General features: G+C 44.4%; 1 protein-coding gene across 1 annotated transcript in view; it reads right to left on the minus strand.

The window, feature by feature from the left end:
• The window catches only part of CUBN (cubilin), a 241539-nt gene that overhangs the window by 128831 nt on the left and 90471 nt on the right, over window positions 1-22237 (minus strand). Inside the window, exons 28-29 of the mRNA XM_019497851.2 lie at window positions 21464-21623; window positions 530-711 (exon numbers count right to left, since the gene is read on the minus strand). Coding sequence (XP_019353396.2) covers window positions 530-711; window positions 21464-21623 — 342 coding nt within the window. The remainder of the gene's footprint in view (window positions 1-529; window positions 712-21463; window positions 21624-22237) is intronic.

A 22237-nucleotide genomic window follows, 5' to 3' on the forward strand; every position in this document is an offset into this window, starting at 1 on the left:
GACTACTCACAATGTATAAAATTAAGTATGTGCACAAATCTTTGCAGGGTTAGAACAAGTACAGAAGCATTGTATTAGTCAAGAATCCTGACTTCACCTGGGCCACTCTTCATTGTACAAACATTTAATGGTTATGGTATCTGACTGTAGATAACCAAGAACTGTTTGATCAAAGCAGCTTAGTTATGGCTCCCCTTCTTTCAGTCATAAGGGTTCACCTTAGCTGCTGTGTGGATGATGCAAAGGTAAGCCACTCACAGTAAAGATCTAAAAGAAGTCTTCTATTTAGTTACCTGCTTTCTTCCTCTTATTCTGTTATATAGATCATTATCTAGCACCAGGAAAAATCACCCCCACAGTATAACACCATCCTGCTACATGCTTGATAAAAGACAGATTTTTTAAAATAAGTTTAAGATTTTTTTAAAAATCTGCTCTCTTCTAGTATATTGTACTTCTATAGAATGTATTTCTCTGTTCCAGAAAGAAATATGCATAGCTTAGAGTGCAAAAAACCGAACACACTGACCTCCAAAACATCATAGTTGCAGTTTGGATGATATTCAACATCGAATTCCTGAATGGTTAGCTGGATGCTGCTCTCAGGTGCTGTGTGAATGTACCAGATACATTCTCTGTTGCTTGGGTATCTGTTTGGGTAGCCAGGACTATGGAAAGATCCTGAAGGCCCAGAGAGCTCTCCGCCACAACCTGGAAACACAACAACAAAAAAGTACTATACAACTAAGCAGTATGGAATCAACAGCTGGCAATTATAATTCAAAGAAAGATATTATCAGATTGTTAGCAGAAAAATATGTAGGACCGTTTAGGCTCCAACCTGAAAGTTCATGGCATGAAAATCCTTTGGTAGAGCACCATTTGGCTGGGTAGCTTCTGTTTTGATGTTTCTGTCTTTTTTTGCCTTTGTTTTACTTATTTTTTTAAAACAATGTAAATTTGGTGGGAATATTTTTGGGCCAGATCCTAGTTACCTATTAGGCATCTAAACAGTTTAAGTTTCAACGTACAATCCTGTTCTATCCCGATTTAGTCTTTGAGCAACTGTCCATCTTAGCCTTAAAGCTAATGAAGACCTATCCTTAGTATTAATGTCTTTTTAGGGACTGCAGCAGTAATTGTCATATTTTCTCACATACTATACTCCTCTGAGTAAGCCATACATACCTCTTGTTTTTGGAAGGCAGAATGGAGAAAAAAAATCTTTCCTTGAAAATGTGGTAAATATTTTAGCAGGGGAAACAGGCAGTTGCATTAAGGGGGCTATAAAAAAAGGGTGGGGGGCACAAAAAATGGTAGCACAAGGCCACTGAACGGCCAGAACCAATCAGTTGGATTTCACTCTAAATGTTCAGAGGATCATTTGGTGGTTTGATGTTACCCTTTCTAAGCCACTCCATTCCAGCTTCATAGCAGGTATGCATGGGAGAACGAAACCCAGCTAGGATATCCCTATGTCCCAGTGATCACTGGATTCTTGAAAAGTCTTTGATCACTAGGGTGTAGGTTAGAGGAACCGTGAGGATTTTCTGACATGGAAATGTTTCAGTTCTGGCCTTGTAGTCAAAGGCATGAAGTTCTTTTACTGCCAATCCCTTATCTTTGCAAAATTTAGGTTATGAGCCAGGCTCCTTGAAAGACAAAGGACACTACATTCCAGTTAACTCTGAAAGCCACAGAATTGTGGCAAAGGTAGAGAAAAGGTGGAATGGGGAAATCAATGACAAATGGGAGCATGTGGCTTCTCCTCTGTTCACCACAAGCAAAGGGAAATGAGACTAATAATTTGATTTCCCTTTACTTCTCTGGCTTTCTGGAGGAAGTTACATATTGGCAATGTAAGTGTTCACAGTGTACAACTGTTTCACTTAGACTCAAACTAGCTTTTTTCCAATATACCATTTATGGGCCAATTTGAGTCACCATTAAAATAAGGCCCAAATCCTATGCTGGTTTTTTTGGCTTTGATCTCTGAGGAACACATTGGAGCATGTAGTGTCTTACACTTCTCATATTTGTGTGATACAGTAGTGACAATTGCCCTAGGGATTCTGGGGAGGGATAAGTACTGACATCATCAGCCTTTGCTCTCATTTCATCCAAAGTCATTCCTTCCATCTCATTCTGCTTGAAACATATAGGCTGTTGTACTATACGACAGGAGAGCAAAGAGGACTAACAGCGATCATGAAAGGAAGGCTTTGCCTTGTTCTTCCGGGGCAGTCCTATTTTGCGGGGATTCTATCTTTCCTAACGCATCATGTCTTCCTTCTAGTTATACTTACCAAAACTGCCTGGTTAGGACTTAGCCTACTTTATGTCATGTGCACAAGTTGTGTTTAAATCTTGACCCAGAATTAACAATTATGGAATGGATTACAAGTTACTTTAGATAGCTGGCACAGAAAATGATCCCATAGTATTCAGTTTCATGGAAAAGCTTTGTGGACTGTAGGAGTTCCTATAGCTGCTGCCTGTTACTTATTTTGTTTTTCAATTCCTATTCACCATATAAGAGGAAGTGTTTTTCTTATCAAAAGGAAACACACAAATAAGCTGAAAATACTTAAAGGGAGAGTTAATGGCTGTTTATTGATATTGCCTTCTCGTAAAAATAATTTCAAAAGCTTTTTATATATTAAATAAATTATCATTAAAAGGTGTTTTTCATATTTAAAAATAATATTAAACAAAACCACCTAATCAACCATAGGCTGTAAAAATATGAAGCTTAAGTGCTGTAAAATGCCAAAAATACTTTAATTTTATCTAAAGTCTAGTTCAAGAAAATATTTTTGTAAAATAATAACAATTCTCCTTCCACTCCTCCATTAGCTGTCAGAGAAGCATTGCCTACTTTAATATTTCTTAAATCCATGCACAGTGTATATAGTGAATCCTGTATCCTAGCCATAATGCCATAGTTTCAATTAAAATCAATTTCTTCCCCAGGAGGGTTAAAATTAATTAATTGACAAAGTCTTGTAGTAAATGCAAAATTTTCTCAACAGCTTCCCTGGTGAATGCTAAAGAAAGGTACTAAATATAATAGCAAGTATGGTCATCTATATAAGAAAAATTATTACAATCCCATAGGGGTATTTGTTAATCAAAGGTAGGTATCTGTATCTGCCAGGCCAGCTCCCTCATTACAAACTGTAGCTTTAGATTCCTAGGATGTTGAAACAAGTCTCAAGAGCAACAGCAACAGTTCTGAAAAGGAACAAGATAAGAAGAAGCTGATTTAGGTTGGAAAAGAAAAACATAAAGGTAAACATCAAACTAGCCATGGGGAAGATTGCTTACCAGGCATTCAAATCTCTAATCTTAATAATTTATATAAGGAAGTTGCATCTCCATCACTTTGCCCTGAAGAAGAAAATGAACTAGGTAAACTGCATTTACATAGTTGCAGGAAATAAAAGTTGGACATAACCTAGGAAGGTCTTTCCAATCCTTAAATTTGTGAATTAATGTAGGCCTTGGCTTTCCACTCTGTTTCTTTCTTGGGTTTAAACTCATCTTATTTTCCCATCTCCTAAGTGGTTTTGTATGCACCATTCTGTTGGCTTTGTAAACTATTGTTGCACAAGCGCTAGTATTGATGGTCATACCATCAACACAGAAGCATTGATTATTCAATGTCACCTGCAGTGGACAGGGCATTGTGTGTACATGCTTGGGGTGAATTTACTAAAACAACTGCTATACTACCAACTCTACCAAGGACAAAGGACAGGCAGGGGCCAGAGAAATCACTTCAAGGATACGCTCAAGGCATGAGCTTTAAGAAGTGTGGCTGACATCACAAATTGGGAAAATACATGTAACAGACTGCCAATGTGGGCTCACCAGATTGGCTTGAGATACTTATCCTGGGCTAGAAACAGTGCCAGTGAACTCTGACCGACCCCAAGGGTGGAGTAGGGGAGCCCTGCCCTGTGGAAAAGAAGCCAGTTGAAAGAAGGGGTTTTCAGTCCCCTCATTCGCATGGAAGGGGGATGGCCGGGGTTGTGGGCCGGCCAACCTGAGCCCTGTTTGGCCAGTTTGCAAGCCAGGGAGGGACTGCCGGAGGGGATAAAAGCAGCAGCCAAACTGGAATGGGGGGCTGCTGACAGTGACTCTAGGGAATGACGCAGGAGGCCTATGAAAAGCTGGGGTGAGCTGACCCAGCAGAGGGAGCAGAGAGACACCTCTGAAGAGCTTCAAAGGCCCTGGGAGAAGAAGGCAGTGGCAGTCGGCCGTGCCTCCAGCCCTGCAACAGGAAGGGAGCCGTGGCCAGGGCTTGGGGCAGACAGCTTGTATAGCCCCATTACAGTGTGCTGACATGCCGGGCATCCCAGAGGCTAGGGGTGGCAGTCGGCCCCCACTCCACTGCAGAGAAGAAGCAGCGGCCAGAAGTGCAGGCGGTATCCTTATCTGGAGCAGGGAGCTGGGTCGGTGAGTTGAGGAAACCCCTTACCTTCCCCGGGGAAGTGGGACAGCAGCAGGCAAGGCATTGGGATCCTGAGGAGTGGCAGAGTGCCAGGATGAGGGTCCCCGGGAGTTCGGGGCACAGGCTGGCACTCGGAGTGGGACTGGCGAGCCGTGAGGTGTGTGGGGCACCCAGCCAGTCATCTGGAGCAGGGGTTTAGAGCAGCGATCCCTGAGAGCTGCCTGTGCTGCTGACCCTCTGCCACTGACTGCCCCAGAGGGGACTCAGTCCTGTCCCTTCTGCAGCTGACTGTCATTGGTTGGAGTCATGCCAATTGCTGCAGGAGCCTACTTTGTTGCTTGTTGCTTGCCTTTTTGGTTGCCATGGAGAGTCACCATTCAGCCTCTTTGCGGGGTTGGGGTTTGATACAATTTGATTGCTGCAGACCAGAAGAGCTTACACTGTTGCAGTCTGTCACTTATTGGGAAGCCTGTTGGAGCTGCTGGAAGCAAGCACCGTTTCCTTGCTGTAGCATCTCAGCAGTGGCTGAAAGCTGCCAGTTACCCTACCTGTGGTTCTTGAGTCAAGGGTTGACTAATGCATTCTGGTGTATTTTGGCATTTAAGTTCACTTGTAAATAACTTTTCCTATTATTCTTGTTTTGTAAATAAAGTGTAAATAGTTAAATCAGTTAAGTGTTAGACCTTCTTAGGACCACGGGCTGCTCTGTGGGGAGGAGGGGCTGGCTGGAAAGTAAATTGGTGCTGGCTGGAAGCCCTGCCCCACTCTCACCCTGCATAGAAGGGACCGGGTAGGGAAGAAAGGTGGAGATGTAGCTCTGTTTTTGAAGGAGTAATACACCTCCTTGGAAGCCGACATCAGCTCTAAGGAAAAATGGCTTGAAACCCTCTGGGTCAAGCTTGGTGGGGGGGGGGGGAAGAGGAGGGCAGAGAGGGAGACCTAACTGTAGGTGTTTACTACAGGCTACCAAACCAAACCAGGGGGAGCAACTCTATCAAGAGTTCGCCCAAGAATTGACAGAAGCTGCGCATGCACAGGACCTGGACATCATGGGCAACTTCAATTACCTGGACATCTCTTGGGAAAAACTCTCGGTCAAGTCAGACTGGTCGCATTCCTTCCTAACCTACATCGAAGAGCTCTTCCTGGCTCAGGAGATGCTTGGGCCAAGCAGAGGTAACACTGTTCTAGACTTGGTCCTGGCCAAAGGAGATGACCTGGTGACCAACTTAAATATAGAGGGTAGCCTGGGTGACAGCAATCATGAAACCATCATGTCCACTGTCTGTCACAAGGCAGACAAATCTGACAGCAGGGTTGAAGCCTTGGACTTCAAAAATGCAAATTTCAACAAGCTCAGGTCACTAGTAGGGGGAGTACTGCGGGACCAGCGACCAAAGGCAAAAGGCGTGCATGAAGAGTGGTCATTCCTTAAGGACATGATCCTTGAAGCACAACAAAAGTCCATTCCTACGTGGAGAAAAGGTAGCAGAAGGGCTGGGAAGCCCTCTTGGCTAAACAGGGAAAACATGGTCCTCTTGGAAGGGGTGACCTAAAGGGCTGTGCTAGAGTGAGAAAGCCCCAGTGAGGGTAGTAAGTAAATCATTGCTCCATGGTGAGGGTGGAGGTATAGCCCCAGTGAAGGGATGGAGAGTTAGGGGCTGGAGGCAGAGTACACAGTACTCAGTACACAGTGCATGACTGAGGATACCTGGGCAAGCAGAGCCAAAGGCCAAGGGGAGCCTGTAAGAGGCCAGGGAAGTTATCATGGGTAGTTTGGTGCACAGTATGGTGGCACACTGTGATGATGAGCTCTAGGGGGGAGTCAGTCCCAAGTGAGACCTTGGAGTACAGGTTATGGTGTGAGGCACTGTGCAGTATAGATGCGATCTACGAGGCATGGGACATGGTAAAGGGAGGTCGGAGCCAACCTCTTGGCATTAAAAGGGCATCCTCCCACTTATTACATAAGGTTTATTCCAACAAGTCATGGCAGGCAAGACATGGCAGACTGCCCTAGAAAGGGGGGTGGCTGGTATGGTGTCTGGCTACAAATTTACTCCCTTTGTCACAGGGGCCATCCCTGATTGGCTGCCCCAACCCTCTGCTGTCCCCCTGCAGGTGAGGGGAGAAGCTCCCATCCTGGTGTCACCCCACTCAAGCCAGGCATCTGCCCACAGGGGCAAGGGGCCCCATGACTCTGGGAGCTTCCTCCAGCCCAGGGTTCCTCAGCCTAGGGCAGCCCTGCCTTGAGGAGCCCTGCGCTGAGAGGAATTCTTTCCCCCTTTGCATGGCAGCTGGGGAGCTGCTCAGTTCAGCCACTGCCACAGGAGGGAGCCTGGGCCAGGAAAAGCCCCCCAAGGCACAGGGCTCCCCCTGTGCTCCCATGCCCAGATGCATGAGCAGGCACCCAGCCCAGAGGAATCCTTCCCCAGTCTCATCTGTGGCAGTGGCAGAACTAAGCCACCTGGCTGTGCAGGGGAGGGGGAGAGAGGGTTCCCCTCGTCTCTCTACAGCAGGAGAGACCAAGGCTTGGAAGGCAGGGTTGGGGTGCTCTGTTCCACCCCCCCACCCGCTGCCCCCCATAGCTGACAGTCAGGCAGAATGCAGGCTGGTGAGTAGAAATGGAGCCTTTGCTGCCGCAGCTCTGTGACAACCTGCAGGGCCAGCTAGGTGCTGGACTAGAGTAGCAGAGTATAAGCTGTGTTCCAGACAGTCACCCTGTGAGGTGGAGGTTTATGAGGGGCCACAAAGCATCCTGGGATGCTGGGGGACAGTGAGGTATCTTGAGTCAGGAGATGATTCATAGATGCTAGGGTCAGAAGGGACCTCAACAGATCAAAGAGTCTGACCCCCTGCCCTGGGCAGGAAAGAGTGCTGGGGTGAGGTGACCCCAGCCAGATGCCTATCCAGCCTTCTCTTAAAGACCTCCTGAGGTAGGGGGGAGCACCACCTCCCTTGGAAGCCAATTCCAGATTCTGGCCACCATTACTGTGAAGTTCTTCCTGATGTCCAGCCTAAATCTGCTCTCTGTCAATTTGTGACCATTATTCCTTGTTACCCCAAGAGGTGCCCTGGTGAACAGAGTATCTTCAGTTCCTTGCTGTGTCCCCCTAATGAATTTGTAGGCAGCCACAAGATCACCTCTCAGCCTTCTCTTGTGAAGGCTGAAGAGATCCAGGTCCCTCAGTCTCTCCCCATAGGGCTTGGCTTGTATACCCTTAACCATACGAGTGGCCCTCCTTTGGACCCTCTCGAGGTTATCCACATCCTTCTTAAAGTATGGCATCCAAAACTGGACACAGTACTCCAACTGTGGTCTGACCAATGCCACATAGAGGGGAAGTATCACCTTGGTTCTATCTGTCATGCATCTGCTGATGCATGATAAAGTGCGGTTAGCTTTGCTGATGATTTTGTCACACTGATGACTCATGTTCATCTTGGAGTCCACTATGACTCCAAGATCCCTTTCCACTTCTGTGCTGCTGAGAGGGACATTCCCCAGCCAGTAGGTGTGCTGGATATTTTTACGTCCTAGGTGCAGCACTCGACATTTGTCCATGTTGAACTTCACCCCACAATTTAGTATCATTCACAAACTTGGACAGAGTACACTTCACACCCACATCCAAGTCACTGATAGAAGAGTACAGGTCCAAGGACTGAGCCCTGCAGGACCCCACTGCCCACATCCTTCCAGGTCAAGACCGACCCGTCCACCACTACTCTCTGGGTGCAACCCCCAAGCCAATTTGCCACCCACCAGACTGTGTAATCATCTAAGTCACAGCCTCTTAATTTATTTATGAGAATGGGATGAGATACCGCATTGAAGGCCTTCCTAAAATCCAAGTAAATGACGTGAGATCTGGGACAGAAGTTCAATAGACCAATTTAATTTAAATCAGTTAAGTCTGATACAACATCATAGAAAATTAGGGTTAGAAGGGAGCTCAGGAGGTCATCTAGTCCAACCCCCTGTTCAAAGCAGGACCGCCCCCAACTGGATCATCCCAGCCAAGGCTTTGTCTAGCCAGGTCTTAAAAACCTCCAAGGATAGAGATTCCACAACCTCTTGCAGTAACCTGTTTCAATATCTTACTGGATAGACATTCATTGAGGTTCGTCTTAAACTGGGTTTGGCCATTTTGAAACCAGTCTATGTGCACTGAACTTCTATTTTCTTATAGGTTTAAACCAGTCTCTGACCACTTATAACACAGTTTGTGTGTAATTTCCAGTCCTAGCATTTAACTATAGGCATGGACAGGGTAAGAAAGCTCTCATGTTTTCCCTTCTTCCCTCTTGTACCCACAAAAAAGCAAGGCAGACTGTGTTCCAAAGTTACTTAAAAAGAAACTATCTAATTTGGAGAAAATGAGAAAGGCAGTGTCAAATCACTTGACACAATGCAAATGGCATCATGCATATGTGCATGGAGTGAATGAATATGTTCATGTGCAAGTGTGAGCTCAACCTCTTCCTCCAATTCTCTCTCTGTTACGCAACACTTGTCAGCAGAAATGAAATGGCAACTTTGGTGAACAATTCATTATGGAAAAAAGCAACTGCACTGCTTTTGGAAACTAAAGATTTCTCAACAAACCAATTTGTATGGCTTGACTTCTACGGGACCCCTGCAAGAAGAGACAAAAGCAGCTTGCTACTTATCTTACACTGAAGAAATTGGGAACATTTCAAATTAAACAGGCAGTTATGACTAAGCTTCTCCTACTGAGAGTTTCCTAGTTGCCACAAAGACATATTTTTATTTAAACCCAAAATGGGTCAGACGAGTGGAAAAATTGTGCTGTTTTAAAATAAGCCACAGACCTTTCCCTTTCTACAACTCCTACATTCAACATTCAGATTCACATTCACTAGACTACTCACTCTAGCATTCTTTCAGGAATGGTTTTTATTTTCTCTGAACTTCTATCAATACTGAGACGGCCAAACCACATCAATGAGAACATCAAGTCTTAATTATGCACTATTTTATTCTTCCCGTTGCACATTACCCACAGGCAAGCTTTTAAGAATGTATTTTTTATATATGCTGTGGTAAAAAGCTGATCAGTATTAAAGCTGGGTGAATAATTAGTAATAAATAATGTAGTCAATTGATTTTTGCCACTCTGTTAATTGCCTGTGAATAGATAAAGAATTTCTTAAAATTTGTTCATTTTCTGCATTTATTGAGTATCTAAACAAATACTGCGAAATATCTGAAATAAAGGTATAAAATAACCTAAAACAGAATGTCTAAAAATAATTCTTGGTAGTTTTTTTTGTTTTTTGTTTACAAGCAGCATTTTGAAAATATTCAATATTTGACATGAGATACTGTGATATACAATTGACAATCTGTGTTTCTGTTCCTAAAATAGGTGAGTTTATAATCAGTTTCTAGTGTGAATATTTTTCAAATTACCTTTCTGAAAATATAATATTTGAATTTAGCTCTTAGGACAAATATTCCTTTCTGCAGACTCATTTACTAGAATCCCTGTGGAAAGTCAGAACAAAAAGAACTCAAAGACAGTGGTATCAAATTCATTATATATTTTGAATAGCTGTAAAAGCTTTATTTTCAGTACCGGTCCTTCTCTAGAACTGAGAGGAAAAAAATGCAGAAATATTTGCTCAAACTTCAAAGCACATTTCAGTACAGTCATATTCACAACTCATTTGTATTTCAGTTCCAAGACCACTGGAGTGTTGCTCTTTTACCACAGTAATTCTAGAGTAATATTTTATCTTGAATATTTATTAAAAATGAATTTTGAATTATATGCTTGATCAGTTCATAGTTTACACTGGTTGGATCATATGCATAAATGACATGGCAACATTCTGTTCCTTTACTACCTGACTTGTGTAATTTATCAGTATTTGGTAATCTATAAATATCACTTTTATTTGTGTTGCAACTTAGAATAGGACTAGCCCAAGAGAACTAGATGAGACAATGAAATAGGATAAGTAATGATGAAACTATCTCTGCTAATTTAATAAACTTTCAGTCTCTGGCTGGTACCAAACTTCCCCATTAAATCAGCACAAAGCTCACAGTGCTTACATCTGTCTATAAAACAGGTAATATGATTTCACTTTTATTGAAATAAATGGAAATTTTTTCCCTTTACTACCACTGAGAGAAGGTTTTGGTCTTTAACAGTAAACAAAAATTAAGGGGTAGTTCCTGTAAAGTGCCAAGTGCCTTTAGCTCTCACTCAAGTTTAAAAGTGTTTTTCAGAGGACTCAGTATCCAGCTTAACGTCTTCTACAACACAGAAATATTTGGGCTTGTAATGTTTGGATGGCTGCACAAAGACAGCTGCACTATGGAAAAAATTTCTTGAGGCTGAGTTGAGTACAGTTTGTACTCATTATGATCAACTCTCCTTGTAGTCATTTTTTGGAAACTTCTTCCATATATTTAAAACTATGAAAAAGTGGGTTTTCTTTTAGCAGCTTAAAGGTCTTGGAGTTCCCTGGGAAAATACATACGGCACCTATCTACTAGCCATTTAGTTGCTAGGACACCAAACAACAAACAGAAAGTTCAAGAAACTTCTATTTGGTGGCCTTTCTTTCCCTTGGCTGAAATTTTAGTAATCACTGAAGACTGTGCAAATGATGATGTTTATAAACATCCAGGATCCTTGCATATTTTTGCATGTGGTTAATTAGCAGATGGCATCCATTAACAAAAGAAGAATTCAAATACAGCAACTACAAGTAGTATTATATAAAAAAAAACAACTATATTCATTGCAAGATTTTCAGCTCTATTTATTTGTACATTCCAGAGGGCAGGAAATAAATGGCATTAGGTTTGTTTTGATTGTTGTATACTACATGACATTTCAGTTAGTTTCAAAAGTGTTCCAGTTATAAGGAACAACATATATGATCTTTAAAGGGTGCATCTACACATTGTCCTACAGTGATGTTGTTAGTGTGCTGTGCTTCCTTTTTCAAGTACTAAAGTATGGCACAGTAACTGCCCGTACTATGCCGTATACACAGCACATGGTTATTTTTAACAGCTATTTTGCTGTAGTGGCATCCTATAACGGGGGGAGCGCACTACTACGGTGAAGTAGCTGCTGGTCAGCAGTAGACACCCATGGATGTTACATCACCGTATCACATCACTATGATGTAGTGTCACATGTAGACATGCCCAAAGTGTCCCAATTATAAGGAACAACATACGTGATCATTTTTCTTTCAGTACAAATGTGAACTTACGGTGTTACACGCAGAATAACTTAGATTTGCTCCTGAAGTCTTTACTCAAACAAGTCCATTTTATTCACAGGAGAAGTTCTATTGAAAATAATTGGATGTCTCATGCTGAAGATTTATTTGTGAGAGTAAGGATTAAAAGAGTGGGCCATTTTTCTATTCCAATAATTTAATCATGTCCTGTATCCTTGTAAACGCTATTATTCTACCTATCTCCTCAATTCTGGTTATTTTCATCCACATTGCTCCAAGCAGATATTAGTGAGCTTGACACTGGCCATGGCTACATGAGATGCTGATTGCATAGTAGTCTGTGACTACTGCACAGTAGTGTTGCATGGCAGGAAGTGTGACATGAAGCTACTGCACAGTCAGCATCACGAAACAGCTGTTTGTAGACACAACTGTCATTTAGTACTAATTTATACAGGTACTAAATGACTGCACAGTTGTTACAGTGTCTCATGTAGATGCAGCCACTGAGTGAAAACACCCCCATTGAAACCAAACTTTTTTTATAGCTAAACCAAGTTTTAGGTATTTAAATAAAAGGTCTGATTTTCAAAGATCCTGAGTATTCACAGTTCCCACAACAGCTGCAGACTTTTTCTTAGGTCCCAAATGTAGACTGAGTTTTCTAACATTAGGCCCTTAATTTAGAAAATCACGGCCTTTGCATTTATATAGAACCTGATATTTCCAAACTTCCATACAAACAGCACTTCATTAATCTTTCTTTTGGCCTTGAAGTACTTGGTCTTGGAAAATCAGGCCCTAGTTGTCTCATGTTTGGCCCCACAGAAATAGGACAAGAAAGCTTGCTGGCCACTTTGAGATTTCAAACCTTGTTTGCCTTGATGTCCTCAGCAGCACACCAAGTTTGTGGTGAGAATGTGATTAGAACTCAGAAGTTCCCAGCTCTCAGCTCCCTACCTGAACTACTAGACCAGTAATTCTCAGCCTGGAGGCCATAGTTTCCTGAGTTGCCATGAGATCCTTTTAAAGGTGTCATAGCGTGCCACACAATATTATTCTGCTAGGTGTTCAACACCTACACATGATTCCATGGGTGGATTTAGAATTTTGAAAAGGGGGTGCAGAAGATGTGGCACATGTTGTAGAGAAACTAGATGTTAAGGAGATAGTGCTATGTTATTCATTTTAAGATCAAAGAAAAAAAACCCAACTGGAAAGTGCATAGATTTGCTAGATAATATTTTAAGTTTAGAAAACAACAAACTAGGCAAAAATAGTCAGAGGATATAGCTTCATTAGTCCTGTACTCATTATAGTTAAATGTATATCTCTTGTTCAGACTCACAAAACAAAATCTTGTTTTCCTGAGCATCTTGACAGAACCTCCAATACCTTGCTGTCAGTCATTTTTATACCTGAGTTAATATTGGGATACATAAGTTAAGGGCTGCAGAAGTGTGCAATAGAAGAGAGACATTACCAGAAACAGCTAACAGGTTGCAAAATTGCAGAAGAAAGGATACTTTGAATAGTGGAATATCAAAACCATTAAAAAAGAAAGAAGGTTGTTAACACTTTCGGAGTGGAGAGAGATTAGCAGGAATCATGGGGATGATAATGAGTCATGAGGTCAATTGACTCTTTTAGTACTGCTTGAATAGAAATCCTGTTGCTCTCCCAGGCACTTAGTTTTAAACACTGGTTGAAGCAGAAGTCAAAGTGGGGCAACTTTACCACTGCACACCACTCTTATTGTCCTGTTCACACCCCCCCCCCCACACACACAATCTACTTCTGCATGATTAATAAGATAAATGAATAGATTTCAAATATTATACATTATGAATTTTCATTTCTACCTGGGAAAAATGTTACAATCTGTGCGTTCTCCTTTGCCTGAGGAACGGCATGCGAGGCCAAATGCTTGCAAATAAAAAAAACATTTCTTTGCAATTATTTAGTTGGTCTAATAAAAGATATCACCTCTACCAAAAGTTCTACATAGATCTCAAATAGGGATCCACAGTGTTCCAGGGGGACGAAAAGAGAGGGGCAGAAACCCCTTTCTTGCGGTTGGGGCCATGGTGGGGATATCCTGCCACAACCCTGGAAAAACAGCCCCGCGAGTGGGGCAAACTTACCTTTTTCAGATGCAACAAGCCAGGGTGAGCAGTAGGGGAACAAACCTCCTGTGCGGTTCATCAGCCGCTTTTCTATATGGCTGGAACTGGCACGGGAGGATGACGTCATCAGGAGATGCTGCCTGGGGTGTTAAAAGCTGGAAGTGGGGAAAAGGCAGTGGTAATGCAGCAGAGAGGAGGTTGTGAGTCCCCCTCTTGGGCCAGTCAGGAACACTCCTGATTCCAAGGAGAAAGCCTGGGAGAGGACCCAGCAGGGGGTCCATTCCCCATCATAGAAGTACTGAGCACCAGGCCCAGGGAGTGAGCTGGGACCTGGGATTGCGCCAAGGGACAATTGGCACCTTTCAATGCAGGACGTGAGAGTAGGGAGGAGGCCCCAGGCCCTCCCTGAAGTTTAAGTTGTTCACCACTCTTTTTGTTCCTTTTGAGGTCCCATAGGCCAGGCAAAAGGCCAGAGGATTATCGTTGGGGGCTGAGCACCCCAGGGCCCCTCAGGGACTCCCAACATCGCAGGGTCGACCCTGTACCCAAAAAGCCCCATCAGGGTGGGGGTACTAAACTGATGCCAGGTCCATGGCAGATGAGCCATGGACCACGGCCAACAGGAAAGAGGCAGCTGTCCAAGTCATTGTGACACCGGACCTCCAAGGTCAAGGGTATGAGATTGGGGATACTGGGACTGCAGCACCCAAGAAAAGTTCGGACTGACCAACGCCCAACCATCCCAACACGCTGGTGCATTGCAGGGGTTTGGGGGAGGTGGAGCCCCTGGAGCATCCACCATTGACACCTCCCAGCACATCCTCCCTTCACCAAGGGGAACCCCACTATTGAACTCATAGGTGATTGGTAAGGGGGTCCATGTGGGTGCACATGCCCCTACCGAAGGGACCGGTGCCCCTCCTGATGGCCGACACTGATGCTGTCAGTAGGGCTGGTACCCCCCCCGACAGGGCTGCCACTGTCGGCGGCTTCTGCAGGTGCCCCCTCAGGAGGCACCAGTCACTCATGACTGAACTCAACATCAAAGGCATGGCAGAAGAGTGTCGTGGTATTCCCTGGGGAGAAGACAAGTAAACACCCAGGCAGCTGGAGCATACTCTGTGGCAGGCTCAGGGCTCTTGCTCCAGGGCTGCTCGGGAGAGGCTCCACAAAGCTCAGCAAGTGCACATAACATCAAAAATATTTTGACATATTGTAGTCTTTCTGTGTTCTTTGCAAAAGAAAAATTGCTCTATTATTTTTCTGTCATCAAAAAGATTGAAAGCTAAGAGCTGGCATATTGCTAAGGCTCCTTGAGTCTAACAAGGGGAACCTTGAGAGTCTTAAAAAGTTGAGAACCACTGTACTAAACAAATGGCACCCAAATTTCTAACTCTGTGGGTTGAATAATTCTGAGGGCTGGTTAGTCTGAGGGTTGGATCCCACATGGGATTGGTGAGTAGGGTTGGTCCATGAGGCTGATCCCATGCACCCAGATCTGGCCACACACTGGTGTGATATAATGTGTAGGGCCACCTTTTTGGCCCATGAGCCTCCCCACAACCTTGAAAATTTGGCAGCAGGGGAGTGTCAATTCATGCTGCCATTACTCCCCTGCTGCCATATTTCCAGACATTTGGGGAGTCCTATAGGCTACATGACAAGGTCCATGAGCTAGGGGTTAAGCACTCCTGTACTAGACTATACGACCCCAGGGGGCCAAACTTTCATGGGCAGGGAATGATTGCTGCATCCTGACTCACTCTGTTTCTGCTATGCTTTGTTGCAGGGCTAACAACATTTTTCAAACCTAAAAATCCAATATTTAGCAAGTATTTGCTTTTTAGCAGTTTTTACCTTCTGGGGAAAAATGTGAAAACAGAATAATGGAGACTAATAGCTGTGAACTAAATGTGCCTGTTTACAGCCTTTCCACCAATCAGCCCTCCCTGAGAAATCCAGCAGAAAGAAGAGTCTGGAGAGGCAGAGGGGCATATCATTCTGTTCCCAGTGGTATGCAGTGCTTATTTTTAAAGGGGAAGGCAATACATATGACACTGAGAACTGAAACGTGTAACAGATGTGAAGTCTGCCTGTGCTGTGGGGATAAAATTTAATTTATGTGCTAGGTTTATTCAAAGCCATGCCATCTAATGCCATCTAACGACTCATTCTTTTAAGGAAATGCAGTGATGCAGCTTTAAAAGCAGCTGACTCTCTTCTGTTCATTGCTTAATGATATAGGTGGGGTAGAGGAAACACATGTCTTCTCAGAGCGTGACAGTTGTCACTGGTGTAATTTTGCACTGAGACCTTTGACCTCCACCTCTTTTTTTCCAGATAAGTAATTCAATCATCCTACCAGCCCCACAATGCCCAGAGCATTACCAAATGCTGCTGGTTCTTAAAGGTGCATTAAACTAAAATTGAATTTTTCCTGTATAACTCCCCCCCTGCAGAACTGTGAGACTGGAGCATACAGTTTGCAGAGTCAAGCTTTGTTCTTGTGAAACAAACCCCTTAAATATTCTCAGACTTTGCTAACAGAAGAAAATTGTGCTGATTTAACTAAATTGGTTTGAGGCCTGACTTTGTAAAATCAATGAAATTCCCATAGCTGGATATTCCTATTTCCGTTTAAGAATGGTATACTGGTTTGATTTATACCAAATCCTTTGTGCTACCATTTACTACTCAAGCGAAATTGTTATAAGGTATTTATAAGCTGAAATAAGAGCAGCCACAGAAGAGGCAGGCACTAATTTAACTAAATCAGTATAGTTAAATTGGTACTAGTTTTGCATATCATAAAGACCCAAGATTGCTGTTTTTTCCTCTGACAGTCAAAAACATTTCAGGTATGTGCCCTTCTGTGGCAGAAGTAGCTCAGTGTGTCAGGCCTCAACAGGGGTTTTATGGTCTTTCCATAGCTTCAAACAAAGATGCTTATGAAGGAAGCTTGAGGGGTGTTTTGTCGTGGAGCTCCAAAAGTGTCTGGATGCAAATCTAGACATATTCTTCTCATCACCATGGTACACACACCACACACTGTGGCCAGGTACAGACATTACACTATTATCGGTATGATCGGAAACCAGGCTATATCCATAACAGAACAGAAGTTCAGCGCACTGTTCAGCGCACTGGTTTAAAAATGGTGGAAGCTGGTTTAAGATTTGCCTCCTCCCACTAAGGCGACTGCGTGTTCTGTGATCTGAACTATTCTGCTTACAGAAAACTGTATAACTTAGATCTATTCTGCCTCGAGCTTTTTGAATGTCTGTACCTAGCCATAGAGACTGTACACCATGTCCCCCCACTAATAGACACAGTGATGTCCTGGGGAACAGATCACAGGACCTTAATCTCCAAAACACAGTCATCTACCCCTTGGGCTAAAAAAAAATCTGCTGTCAACAGTATACAGTCTTCTTAGGTGAGGCACCACAAGAGAGACACGTGGGCTCACAGTCTCTTCTATCTAGAGATCTGGGATCTAGGTTAGAGATATGGTTCAAAGATATGAACGCTGCTCTAGTCCCAGCCCCTGAAGTAATCAGACTATACCCTTTCCCACTTCTGAAATACACAGAGCCAGCTTTAGCAAAAGGAAGGCCCTGTGCAAAATCAGTGTGACGTAGGCAGGAAAAGTTACATACTACTAATCACTCAAAAGTTAGTATTTCACTGAAGACTCAATATTCAGAGGCACTGTAAGAAATTACAAAAAATTGATTATTATTCTAAATTTTAAGACAAGAAGCAAACATTTTCACGTGCTAAGTTTTCCTAACGCATGGAGCCTGGTGTGACAAGCACCCATGGCTCCTGACAAAAGCCACCTTTGGAAGAATGCTGGGGTAGAGGCTAAGGAAGAAGCCGAAAATGGAGCCATCTATACTGTCCACTCGCATAGAAGATTCTCAGCCAGGACCAGATTCCAGCCCCTTTGTCACCAATGGGAAAGGGGAAAGACAACATGGCCTAGCATTCTGAATGTTCAAGCAGATCTGATTTGATTCAGCAGAGCACAGTTGTTCATCCCCACACTATTAAGCAAGGTGGTTAAATGGGAAAACTAGATATTGTGATAACAGAGGAAAGTAAGAACAAGGGTAATAGGTTGCAAAAGAAAGAAGGAAGGAAGCTGGGATCTGTGTAAAAGGAACTTATTCCAATATGAGCAGGTTGAGATGGCTCAAGTCTGGAGCACAGGAATTATCAGGAGGCGCTTGTTGACACAGAAGTGAATGTACAATGGGAGAGGAATGTGGGATGGAGGGCTAACAGTGAGTTTGGTGAGTTCAGGAAGCAAGGGGGAGGGGAGAAGAGAGAAAGAAAGAGAGGCTTACCCACCCCGCAGATTTTTGCAAGCTTTCAGAGCTTTAGAAAAGAAAGTTAAACTAAAACCATGGCTACTGTAGGGAGGCTGATGTCATCTGTCTCTGTACATAAAAGGCTCCAGTTTTTCTTCCTTTGTGTAGCCCAAGGATGACATCATCCCACAGTCACAAGAACATACCGTTGTGCTGGAGCACTTCCCCTGCTGGGCTCTAGCCAAAGATCTCACTCCTTTCGCATATGTCAGTCTTTTCCCAAAAACTCTCCTTGACCTCCTCTGAATTCTAAACCCAACTGTCTAGTCAAATAGAGCCCTCTGGGAGCCAACAAATGACTGCAGTCTGTGGCTGTGCACAGGAACTCCTATTCAAACAATGAGGAGCAAGGCATACACCTCAGCAACCCAGACTGGGGCCTCCCCAGCAGATTTCAGCGGCTTTACAATGCGGCCAAAGCTGAATAGTGTGAACTGATTAGGCAGACAGGGCAACTGTGGCTATTTAATTATTTTCAAGGTCGGATCGTCTTTGATGGGATGTGGTGTAACACTCAGCCTTGTAGTGCAATATTGCAGCTAAATAGGCAGAGCAATGAAGTTGCCTCATTTCTGAAGCAGCAAGAACCTTGCACCAACACAGTCCCTGGGAGATTTTTTTATTAACCGGCATGCACACATGCTTATTTAATTAACAGTGTGGCAGTCTCTGCTATAGGCAGGCCACAAGGAAAAAGCACCCTGAACAAATGTTATTTCATACAGAGAAGGGGGATTGGAAGTGAATTTATTACTTGTGAAATGAAGCAGATACCAGCAAAGAAAACTACAGAGGTCTGGACTAAATATCCAGATCTGTACACTCTGAACTTGTACGCTTTTGAAACTGAGGACTAATTGAGGTCTGAGTGTTTCAGCCTGGACCCCTGTTTAATGACTCCCCCCCCCCAGAATACAGGAATATCCCCTTGGTGAGGGGTGGGACTGCCAGCCCCCTTGGTCAATCAGTGGTGAGGGGCAGGGCCACCATCTCCTTGGCCAGTCAGCAGTGAGGGGTGGAGCTACTACAAAAAGAGTGCTATATTGGGTCCATGAACCACACAGCAATGAACATGTGGCACCCTGTGAAATGACGGAGGGCAAGTGGTAGGATAAACAGCAAGTTTGTGAGTCTCTGCAGCTCAGCCAGCACGGAGCCTCGCCTTGCTCCCCCTGCATTGCAGTTTCACATATCCCACAGCTCTGCCATTCTCTCTAGACAGACCAGCCTTGAGAGAATGTGGCATAGCAGGTGTGAGACTCGAGCACCCCCTCCCCCTACTGGGATCTGCTCTCACTCCAGCCCAGCTCCACGCTTGGGAGCCAGGGGCATACACTGCAGAGGGACCTCACCTCCCCACATCAGCATTCAGAACAGACACTAGGCATCTGGGAATCTGCTCCGGCACCATTCTGGTCAGAACTGGGCTGAGAGGAGTCAGCGGGCATTGGATGCCTGTGGCAGTGCAGCCAGCTGCCCAGTGGGACCTACCCCTCCTTACTCAGGAGACAGACAGTTTTGCCTGTCGTGGAGGAAAAATAATGGATTAATTGCCCAGGGACTCACCAGGCTGCTTGGTCGGTCCAAAGACGGTGACAAAATCCTCCTCCCAGTCCCACCGGCATTCCAGCAGATACAAATGCAGTGCTCCACCTGCCAGCTCTCAAAGCTGTTATCTTGTGCGGAGGCAGCTTGGTGGGGAGGTGTGTGCAGACTAACTGCCCAGCCCTGGCAGCTCAGCTGCCCCCAGGGCCTGGGCCCACCTCTACTCGCCCAGCCCAGGGTCAGGGAGCTCAGGTATGAAACAGTGCCTAAGCTCTCACTGTGCCTGCATGTGTGCTGCAGCCAAGGCTCCTCGCACAGGCACAGAATGACCAGCCTCTGGGATCCTCCACCTCCCTCCCTCCCTGGTTGGCTCCAAATCCTGCTCCTCCTGGCTGTGTAGCCCCCTACCTCTGGGCACAGACAATAGATTGCCAGGACAAATAATTGACATGCATTTCCACCAACAAACTGAAAAAACAGAACTTTTTGCAGTTGGGTCCTCATTTAGGAATGGACAGGGGACAAAGGGCTTAAAAACAGGGCAGTCCAGTATAAAACAGGACCAATGGCCACCCTATTAATGAAGCATTATGTTTCCTCTTCACATATCAAGTACATCACATGAGAAGCTTCACAAATTTGTCACAACCCAAGGGTGTGATTTTTGTTTGTGTGCGCTTCGGCACTGCTAAATTATTTCCCGCCACTCGTAGCTTTCTTTGCAGGGTGCATTTCTTAGTTGCAAAAGAGAAATGCACGGTGCAAGGAGTTCCCGCCATTCGTATACAAATTTGTGTCTCACTATTGGCCAGTTCTAAATTATTCCCACATGGCGGCTAGCGATTGGCTTGCTAGCCGTATAAGAGGCTTGAGCGGTTTCCGCCCAAGTTGGAGAACTCCGAGGAGAACCCCGCAAAGGAGGACTCCACAACCATCTGGAGGAGGAGAACTTCACATCTTGTGAAGATCTCTAAGCGCTGCAGAGCCTATTGGACCCAGCCTGTATCTCAAGAAGGCTATAGGGGTCTGATCAGCCTCTCGCCTCTCCCCGTCGCCGCCTGATCCCTTGACGTACCCTTCCCTGCGCGCAAGTTCCACGGAGCCTAGCAAACTTCGTGTGAGTGTATTCAGAGCTCTTTGCTTCGAGTTACTTTCTTCGGTTGACACGACAGGCTCGCGGTTTAGAGCCTTCAACCGGATAGGCTAGAAGGTTCATGGGAAGGAACTCTAGTCTGCCTCTCTTCTTTTCTGTCTGTAACTGCAACTCAAGCAAGTTTTCCTGCCTGCACCGCGACCATCTTTGGTGTAAGTAAAATAATCTTAAATCAACCGCTAAGTGTCCGTGCCTAATTCTAGCGTGCCGCCTGCCTTCCCCGACCCGGCATGTCCGGGCTGCTGGCCACAGCCCGCCGCGTGAACCCCCCCCCCCCCCCCCCGAGGGCCTCGGACTGCTCCCCGGCCTGCACAAAATTCACCTACAGGGCCCTGCATATGCACCTCACCTTTGTTCCAAAGTACTGCTCAGGGGTGAGAGGTACTTCTGTCATATTGCACACTGAGTTCATGGCCTTTTTTCAGTAAGAAATATGCTAATAGGGATGCAAGTCAGTCTGTTAGTGTGTATACACACACGACATACTAAATCTGAATGAAGAAAGCTGGAAATAGCATACTGTCGAAAAGAAGGAATCATATACTTTAAGTAAGAGAGATTCTGGGTAGCTTACCATTGATATACCACAGCATCTGGAATCCACTTTTAGAGGTGATTCCATCAGAGTAAAACTCCACATGAAGACTGGTTCCTGTGGTGCTCCCTACAAGGGGAATGGTATTTCCACAAAAAGTGTTTATCAAGTTGGACTGGGTGCTGGGTCCATCATAGAGCTGCAAACAAACAAACAAACAAACAAAAAAACAGTGGAGAAAAAGCAGCTTCCTCAATCTGAGAAACTGTAATAGGCTTCTAAAGAAAAGACACAGAGACACAACACAACGGCCACCTTAAAATAGCAAAGTGCACTAAAGGAAGCACAGCTAGAGTTGAGGGAAATGTTGGCCCAAATTGAATTCAGTGACAGGTCTTTAAATATAATAGCTGTCTTTTGTCATAGGAATAATCAGCATCTTTCTTATCTTGTACATGTTGGAGGTTGCCAGGAAGAAAGGGAAATGGCAGATATGAATGCAATGAAATTGTAAGACACGATGAACAGCCCAGACTCGATTGAAGACCTATTTGACTAGGAAACCTAAAACAAACTCAAGTGTTGCCAACTCTTGTAATTTTAACTTAAATCACATGATATTTGGTCGTGGAAGGGAGCAGGGTTCATGGCCCAGCTTCTACAGTCAAATGATTTCATAAATCTCAGCTTTCCTTTGGAAGACAGTATGCTTCTATCCCTTCTGGTAATGGGGAAAAACCTGAACACATGAAACCAAGTGCCCTCAAGACTCAGATACCAGCAGGTAACTCCAGATTCATTACCTTTTTCATC

Source organism: Alligator mississippiensis, chromosome 5 (assembly GCF_030867095.1).
Source record: "Alligator mississippiensis isolate rAllMis1 chromosome 5, rAllMis1, whole genome shotgun sequence".
Taxonomy (NCBI): Eukaryota; Metazoa; Chordata; order Crocodylia; family Alligatoridae; genus Alligator; species Alligator mississippiensis.